Genomic DNA, 9645 nt, shown 5'->3' with positions numbered 1-9645 from the left:
ACATACAGGTGAGAAGAGCTGGGGGAAGGGTGTTTAAGAACACTAATTTATAAAGACTGTATTCTATAGAAAGGGCTAATTACTTCCCTTTGCTTTTTCTGCCTCTGTTTTTTTTGAATGAGTACAATGGAAAGGTGACACATAGCTTGCTTGAACTCCAGTAATGTGAAAAACTGACTGGCAATCTTTTTATAACTGTCTCAAATACAAGTCTTACAAATGTAGTAAGTTTGACAGATCTTGTTTCTCCACTATTAGTATCTTAATTTGTGTGTCTTACAGCTACACCCCTATCTTGTTCCTTTTAGACTCCTTCCTCTCTTGTTCCTCTGATGTTGCCTTTCCTGCATGCAAATTCAGCCTTAATTTAACATCCTAGTCAAGCAATGTTTCATTGTTCTTGGAATGTTTGACCTTCTGAAATCCATGGGTCTTATAAAGTGAGGAGAAGGAGTTAATCTTGACTTACAAGTTCCTGGCAAGGCCAACATTTGTTCTGGCTTCCATGTGGGTTAAAGCCTGGCTTCTTAAAAAGTACATCTGTACTCTTAACAGTGGTGCTGGAGGCCAGATCTTGTTGAAACCATGCTGTTGAGGCATGTTTTAGTTAACATAGTATGTGAAGTTGCATTTATGACTGTGCAGTTTAAGGAGGGCCGTAGCACTTTAAAACCATTTTATGGTTTAATTAAGGTATGATATCAAAGGACTATAGTGTTTCTAGATAATATCTGCTTGTTAGGTAGATAACTGAAGCAAAGCCAAGGGTTTTAACAGCTCTACAGGAACCCTTGATTACATGACTTCAGTTCTAGAACACGAAATACCTGAGGCATGTGTCACCAAAGCATTTAGTGTCTGACAAGCGTGACAAGCAGAGCTTGGAGAGATTGTCAGTTTTAAGCATGCAAGCAGTAAGCTAGGTTCAGTCAGGTTTTCATATGCGTTATTAAGTAGTACCCTATTCTGATATCTTCCAGGACGGTGCTTGGCTTGTCTGCCAAAAGACCAGTTTGTATAGTAGAACCATTGCTGAAAGAGCAGCAGGATTTAACAGACTTATTTCCTCTTCCCACTCTACCCCCAGCTGCTGCTGGCTCTGCAGGACACTTACTACAATTTATCATCTCCTGAGAGATGAGTGTACTGAAATAGAATGACATAATCATCATTTCATTTTATGAGGCTTATCAGTTGCAGTGTTCTAGGCACCTTGCAAGCCTAAAGCCATTAAAACCGATAAAAATCACATAAATTATTTAAACTGAACCATGTTGCTGGGCTGCCAACCTTTTCAGATGAGACTTCATACTCAACTCCCACACGCCATAGTCTGAGGTCAGCTCAGACTCGGCTCCTCTTTCAGAGACCTCCCTATCTCGGCAGTGTTTCCAACTGTAGCGAGATATCCCCCGCTCCAAATATCCCACTTCGCTTGTTCACATCATGCTTTCCCTGCTAGATTGTGAGTTCCACAAATAAGGACTTGAGCAGAAAACCAGTCCCTGCCGTGTCTTCGCTGAAGTATCCACAGGGATTACATTAGCAAGCAAGCTGTTGCAAAGGATGCGCTTTGGGGTAGCCTGAGGTCAGACCAGCATCCACCGTTCTCGTCTCAGACCAGGCGTAGAGTAGTTCCAAGCTTCCTGGTGGTTCAGGCTTTCCTTAGCTCCTTCCATCGACCTTAACCAAGCAGAAGGTATTCTTAAAGTCATTGGCTTAGTCATGTCATGTAACTGGGGAAGAAGCACAAGAAAATTCTGCTGAACTGATTTTTCACGAGTCTCCGAAGCGCTTTTCTTTTTGTCTGCCCCAGTACTTGTTATCTTTGGCGGAGATGGCTGTGCTTGCATGCAGTAACTGTTTTCTGTATCTCTACAGATTGCCAGGTCACGTTGTCAGTCCCAGTATCTGCAGTCTAAACACCGATCGCCACAAATAAATCATATGTTCGCAATCCTTTCCACCTTTGCACAAGGCTGAGAGAAGGGTTGGTGAAAGACGGCAAATAAACCCATTTTGAAAGTCGTACCTGCTCTTCAATTATAGTTCAAACTGTTAGCTCCTCCTGAGACTGCTAAAGTGCTTAAAAAAGAATGAATCCCTGGAAGAAAATGTTTCCAGGACTTTGTATTATTAACATGTATTTTGATATTGCAAGGCTGAGAAGCTACATGTAGGGAAGCAGAAAGAAATGAGAGGAGGGAAAAAAAACCCACCTAGGCCTGACCTCATCTTTGTCTCTAGCATTGGTAGAATATATGTGTATGTTGGTTATCTTAAATTTTGTTTTGCAGCTGTTTTGCTGTGACTCAGAATTTTTCTGGGTAAAGAAGACCGAGAGGTTATTCAAATAGAAATATAAATTGCCCTGCTGGTCTCTAAATGGACCAGTTAAGCCTTGTCTGAAAACTGTATTCTTCTTCAGCATCCACTGCTGGCTGTGCTCTGTGTATCTTGGTATTCCTTTGGCTCTTAACAATTGCACAACTGTTTTAATAAGCATGTTTCATCCAGTCTTACACAAACAGACACAAAGCTTTTCCTGGTGCACTGTCAGTAATTCTTTCTTCTGTTTAATCCCAGGGACGGAGGCGTGGCCCCCAGGGGTTTGTCTGAAGTATGTCGGGGGAGACCAATTTGGCCACGTAAACATGGTGATGGTCAGGTCCCTGGAGCCCCAGGAGATCGCAGACGTCAGCGTTCAGATGGTCAGCCCCAGCACAGCATGAATGTATCAGGGACAGTGGCGAATGTGCACTGCCACAGGACTCTATTACGGAGGTGAGTGATCCCTTTGCCGGCATTTCAGGTGGTTCTTTGTGGTATTCCCACCACAGACTAAATGGACCCTCCTGGCCCCTTGCAGATGCTCTCCTGATAACCACGTGCTGAAGGTAGAGGTCTGCCAGCTCTCAGCCTAAATATAGAAAATAGAACAGAGAAAACATCAAGTGAGCTGCTTTGTTGTCTTGGTCAGCACAGGACTGTTTTCTAAACACTGGAACAAATTGCTGATTACACAAAGCTCTGGAAAACAAAGGGACTTGCACAGTTCTCCTGGAGACTCTTCCCGGTCAGTCCCTGTCAAAATTCTTTCACAGTTTTCCAGTGCTAAACATCGTGAACTACATACAGGCATAAAAATCTATTTAAGTGGTGAACACCTCATCTGAGAAGTTTAGTTAAGGCTCAGGTTTTAATAGTATAACTCGGTGCATCTACTGTGAACTGTTTTTGTGTTTAAAAACCACTTTTTGCTATTTTGCCTGGTGCCTCAGCCTGAGCCACCAACATCTTCATTCATTTGGAGTCTTTCAGTCATTTTTGGCCAGCTTTAGTTTATACTGAGAACATCTTTGTGTCTGTTTTGGCAGTTGGGAGGATCCCGAGTACACGGGTTTGAGTGAGAGATGTTAGCACTTGGAGTCAAAAATAACTCTCTGCTCAGAAGCACAGGGTTTTTGGCAGAATTGTCAGTAGCTGTACGACTCTCCGGCGTCGAAGGTGGATGTCTCTTGTCCCTGAAGAAAGGGCATAAATTCCTCTGCGAGGTTCCGCTTGCCCTGCCTGCCATGGGCCTGTGTGTTTATAAAGCCGAGGTTCTCCCAGCTGCTGACAGACAGTTTAAGACCTTACTAAACTTCCTGAAGTTGCACGTTTTGAAAGAAAAACGACCTACAAATTAAAATCCCTTTGGCTACTGAGCCCCGAGTCAAAGATGCCCTTCCCCTGCCAGATAATTAATGGCTTTTATGCTAGTTATCCCCCGGAGGTTAGGCCCAACAGCTGCGTGAGCGCCTGGCAAGCGGCCGGGGCTGCGGCCCGGTGGTTTATCATCCCGCTGGTGCTTTGCTAGCCCCGGGGGCCAGCGGGGCGAGCGGTGGGGCCGGGCCGGGCGTTGCGCCGCGGTGTGTGGGACTTGGAGGGGGTTATGGAGCCTTAGTGGTGTTTCTAAAGGGGTTACAGCCCCGGCAGGGTGCTGGGGGTCCTTGAACAAGTTGTGTTTTTTGGAAGGTAGAATCCCACCGTGTTTAATTGGGTGCCCCTCTACTCCACTCTCCTGAGATCCCACCTGGAGTACTGCCTCCAGCTCTGGAGTCCCCAGTGTAAGAAGGACATGGACCTGTTGGACTGTGTCCAGAGGAGGGCCACGAGGATGATCCGAGGGCTGGAGCCCCTCTGCTGGGAGGAGAGGCTGAAAGAGTTGGGGGGGTTCAGCCTGGAGAAGAGAAGGCTCCGGGGAGACCTTAGAGCCCCTTCCAGTCCCTAAAGGGGCTCCAGCAGAGCTGGGGAAGGACTTTTTACAAGGGCATGTAGTGATAGGGCGAGGGGGAATGGCTTTAAACTGGAAGAGGGCAGGTTTAGATTAAACATTAGGAAGACACTTTTCACTTTGAGGGCGGTGAGGCACTGGAACAGGTTGCCCAGAGAAGTTGTTGAGGCCCCATCCCTGGAGGTGTTCACGGCTACTGGTCTAATGGGAAGTGTACCTGCCTATGGCAGGGGGGTTGGAACTCGATGATTTTCAAGGTCCTTTCCAACCTAAACTATTCTATGATTCTGTGAAAATGCAGAGTAATGAGCCCAGCCCGGTTAAACCTGGGGCAGCGTGGGCTGGAAGGAGAGCTGCAGGGAGTTAGTGCTGCTTGAGAGGTGATGGTGGTAAAACCCAGCAGCAGAAGTACCCGCTGTCTTCTCCCACAGACTACCTGTGGCAGCACAAAAGAGCCCCTAGTAGGTTAACACTTGACTGCAGAAAACCTGGAAACAATTACATGTGACATGAGGTGCTGTTATTAGATCTGCCGAGGTGAGATAAGGTATTGCTGCTGTTATCTTTAACTCTTCCTCTCTGTGCAGCAAAACAAAACTGGAGTGTGCTTAATGGTGAGGTGCGGGGGACACGCACACAAAAAAAAAAACCCAACCAAAACAAAACACAGGCAATAAAATTGAATTTGGGTACATACCCAGAAATATCTTTATGTAAATAGGCCATAATGTTTGCATGAAGTGTAAATGAAATGGTAAGTAAAATAACAATCTTATCTATGTATAGGAGACAGACATGCACTAGGTAAGAGCTGTAAATATGTTTTTTATTCTAACCAGTAGCTTGTGAATTTGTGTAATGGTCTACCAAGCCTGGGTATCTTATCCACCTACTGTGAGTGTTTTGGAACAGAAATGGGTGTATTTTGCAGTGAATTGTCATAAATATAATTACCTTCTAAGTCACCCTTTTGTTGTTTTATGTTAATAGTCAAACCTTTCAAAGCTAAACAAAAACCATTGCCTTTTCTTTACCATCAGAGTACAAGACTGGCAGTGATATCTCCTGGCTCGCATTTCAGTCTTGCTGCGTAGCCTTGGGTAAAGTCATTTAAGGTTTTCTTTTTTCAGTGTATCCTGTTGGTAATCTGAAATATGGAGCTACAAGTTGCCATGTCAGTTTGTTTTTTATATGTGCTTGGCTGGTTCATGTAAGTCCAGTAGAAGTAAAACTTGCCTGGTTTTCTTGAAAGAATTGGACACTAAATTAGTGTTTAACCAGTACTTCTGATGCTTGATAAACATGTATTTCAAACAATCACTCTTTATTCTTAGTATTGTAAAGGATGGAATTTGTTTTGTTTTTCTCCTTTTGCACCCTTCTTCAAAAACTCCACCTAGTGACAACCTGAGTGTCTGTCTTTTTCCACAGATGTCATCTGGGTGATCCTCAGCGTGGAAGTTGGAGGACTTCTAGGTGTAACACAGCAGCTGTCATCCTTTGAAACAGAGTTCAACACGCAGCCGCATCGCAAGGTAGAAGGAAACTTTAACCCATTCGCCTCTCCACAGAAGAACAGGCAACCAGATGAAAACAACCTAAAAGACCCTGGGGGTTCCGAGCTAGGCACAATCAGCAAAAACACATGGGGGCCTGCTCCTGACCAAATCGAACAAGATCAGAATGGACTGTCACAAAACTCTGTAAATCTCTCCCCCAGCAGTCACTCGAACAACTTGTCGGTAGTGACATACAGTAAGGTAGGTGCCCTGGGAGAACAGGAGAATGGGTAGGTGATGAGACTGATGTATGTAATAGTTCTTCGTTACAAACTGCAAAGCCCTTCCCTTCTGCTTCTGCCAGACCTGCTAAGGAAGGTTTTGAATTTGACTGTCTGACTCTGCCAACTCCTCCTGTTATATTAAAATATTTTTGCCTCTGATAGACTCTACCAGATCCACCTTTTTGGTTTTGCTTCAAGTCCTTCTTAAAATTTATATAATCTTGTCTGGGTGCTGTAACTATTAGTGGCTGGAGCCTGCTCCAGTTGCGTGTGCAAATAAGTCAAAATATCTCTCTAGATGTGCTCCTGAGTTTTACATAATTTTGAAAAGAGAAAAAATAACCACACCCCCAAAACCTAAGATTAATCAGATAACTTCTTTTTAGCTGGTGTGGGGAGACTACAGAGCTCAACATTTTGATCCCAGAAGCTACCTGTCAGGAACAGTCCATCAAAGGACTATTCCTGTCTGTGTCCTTGTCTTGTTTATAATTGTAGGTGACTTTTAAATTATCTTTACTTTAAATCTCTCTCAAAAGCTTGCTTGGTGGATGCTATATGAGTCTGAGTGATATTTTGACTGTTTTTATTTGCTTGTGTGTGAAAAATGAATTGCAGGATTATTTACAATTCAGAATCCACCTGTTATTGCAGCCAGTATGTGTAGGTGTGTACTGTCGTATGTCAAACTAGTTTGATTTTTAAAATCCTTTGAAAATGCTTTACTGTACTTTAAGCAGGCTGTGTAGGACAATAACACTTGGTTGCCGAATGACTTAATAAAGCCCTAATGTTAGTTCACCTACAGCACTTTAGCTCCTAACTGGATGAACTGCCTGTCCTCTACCAGTGGATCGTATGTTAGTGACTTACTTTGCACCAGGGCTATGCATTTTTTTTACTGATGGCATGCGCGGGTTTAACTGTTTGACAAGACTACCAAGCACCCTTCTTGTGTTTTGCACCCCAAACATAAATTGCTATAAGCTGTACTGGCTCCTGCTTCAAGATTCTCGCTCACTGGAAGTGAAATAGATGGCTTGGGAAATGATTGAAAAATAAAGCCTTTCACTTTTAAGTTCAAATACAACCTGAATGAGCAGTGACTGCATGCCACTGCCTTTTGGTGGTTGCTTGGTGGATAGCGGTGTTCCCTGGAGAGACAGGCTGCTTTCTGCCCGCAGAGGCTGTCTATATGCTGATAACTTTATGCAAAGAAGGTGTATCTCAGGTGCTTCAGGTGGGGAGTGCTGCCATGTGGCTCTGAATGTATCCCAGCAGAGATTGGTAAGAGCTTGGTGTATCACTTGATGAAAAATAAAAATCAGTTACTAAGTACAGCTTTGGTGAGACAGTGGGCTTAGCTAAGCCTTTCATAGCTAAAATACTAGGTGGGAAAACTCAATTCCACTTTCGGTGGTCAGCTTTAGGCTGGAAGTGGGTTGGTTTTTTTCCCCTTGCCTATTTTCTGAGTGCAGAGCTTGGCAATTGCTTCGCAGTTGATTTGCACTTGCAGGTGGATAGATGTGGAACTGCTAATATATGCACTTCTGAGAAAGTTCCTGTGTAGAAACTCTGGATGCGGGGTTTTGGAAGTAACGTGGCCTTCAGTTTTCACTAGGTCTCTCCCTGTGGTATATATCCTTACCCTTCCTAGTGAGAGGAGAGTGGTGTGGGCACGGGGAGGTAAAGTGTACCAACAGACTCTCTTGGCTGAGGAGTAGATGCTGTGTCTTTTCTCAGAATGTAGGTGTTTAAAACAAACAAACAAACAAAAACTATTGGAGGTACAGAGGACGTAGCAAACGTCAGCTAAAAAATGGAAAAGAAAAGCCAAAATAAAGAGTGAAGCACTACCAGAGAGGATTTCACTAAATTTAAGTAAGCTGATTTAGCTAGTAACCCAAAGTTCATGACCAGTACTCTATGAGATGTGAGCCATTATAATCTAACGTCAAATGTAGGGTAGCTGGCCTTTCTCCCTTTTATTTTTGCTGTTGTTGTTTTGGGTTTTTCTCTTTGTTTTTGTATTTATGGAATATTCTTGGGTGGATTTGAGGTGGATTATCTGAGATAAAAGCAGAAATTTTATTTCTTGCTTACTTCAGAAGAGATAACTTTATGGTCCTTTTTGGAGATGGCATGGGGTATGTGAAAGTTCATTGTTTTCTGAGGGATTTTGTCTCTACTATAGTGTTTCTATTTGTGACATAATAAAGCAAGATAGTTTTGCCTTCGGAGGCTGTTATTAAGGTAGGTCTGAAGATCGGAGTCCTGTTCCAGCCTTGCCCTTCCTGTCCAGGCTAGGAGGTGTTCTACCACAGACTTAATATTCACATTGGTACAATACTGTTTCTGTAGTGAACAGGTTTGAGTAGGTTTGACATCCTAGATACTTGGTCTCGTTTCGGACAGCCAGCTGAACGTGCTCACCTTCCTTGGTGTAGGTCTAGCACTATTGCCTGCCTTCTTCCTGCGAGATGGAAATCCTTCTGGAAAAGAAGATACTTCTTTTTTTTTTTTTTTTTTTTTTTTTTTTTTTTTCATAAAAAGGGGTAACTTAAAGAAAATACTTCTTTTTTTTTTTTTTTTTTTTTTCTTTTGTTTTCTAAAAAGGGGTAATGTGTAAGCAGTATACTCAACTGGGGACACGGCTTAAGTGGAAGAGGGCTTATTGGAGGTGATGTCAGATGTATTAAACCACCTGATCAGCAGATGGTGTTCCAGTACCTGTTAGGAAAAGCTCTATCTGGCCCATCTTCCCCGGGGACTCGACCTGTACTCTGCTGCTTGAGAGGGGTAAAGAAAACTACTACATTTGGAGCTGTTGTCTTGTGATTGAATATTGATGTGAAAGGCTTTATTTGACGTTCTAGCAGCAGACAAAAGAGTACTGTGGGTTGGTTACGCAATTGCACGTTAGGATTCCTGGATTTTATTTGTCTTGGGCAGGAGCTCTGATATTATTGTCTGCTTTCATGTACCCAGAGAATGGAGTGAATCCCTAATCATGTTTGACACGCCATTTGGTGAGATATAGCAAAGGGGATGCGTAAGGTCTAGTTAAGGTGTTCAGAAGGGCCTATGTCCTGTATTTAGATGTAATATCAGCCCTTAAATATTTCTCAGATCACTGGAGGCTTCCTCTCTGCCAAGCGATTGTGGAGAGCCCCAGTCATGCAGTTGTGTGAGACCATGAAATCTTTGAGATAAAACTAGTAGTTTCTGGCATCTGCAACTGTAAAACACACTAGAAGTTGCCAGACCTTTTCTGTATTATTCTCCCTCTGGTGCAACTGAGCAGGTGTGACTTGTCCTCTAAAATTCCCTGTTGGAGTCAGGATCTCGGTGACAGTGACGTGCCATCTGCTGCTGGATTAGATAAGTATATCAGTGTTTCACGCGTGGAAACATTCAAAATGCTTTTATACAGCAGCATAGAGTACATGGTTCAGATGCTCTGCTTAGTGAAACAAACTTTCCTAGGAAAAAAATACAATACAAAACAAGATGCTGAATTCCCTGTAAGCAGATCAGCTGAAACCTGTGATATGGTTGAAACAAACTGATTGTGATCTTTATTCCT

The 9645-nt window shown here is 43.3% G+C and overlaps 1 protein-coding gene across 1 annotated transcript in view; it reads left to right on the top strand.

Annotated features, from left to right (window-relative positions):
- Nucleotides 1-9645, top strand: part of LOC104289384 (chromosome unknown open reading frame, human C6orf106) — a 24468-nt gene that overhangs the window by 8572 nt on the left and 6251 nt on the right. Inside the window, 2 exon segments of the mRNA XM_009888319.1 lie at nucleotides 2587-2784; nucleotides 5708-6036. Of these exon segments, the coding sequence (XP_009886621.1) occupies nucleotides 2587-2784; nucleotides 5708-6036 (527 nt within the window).

This window comes from Charadrius vociferus, unplaced genomic scaffold, assembly GCF_000708025.1.
Source record: "Charadrius vociferus isolate BGI_N301 unplaced genomic scaffold, ASM70802v2 scaffold266, whole genome shotgun sequence".
Lineage (NCBI taxonomy): Eukaryota > Metazoa > Chordata > Aves > Charadriiformes > Charadriidae > Charadrius > Charadrius vociferus.
The sequence above is the reverse complement of the archived record's forward strand: the minus strand, read 5'-3'. Positions and strand labels throughout refer to the sequence as shown.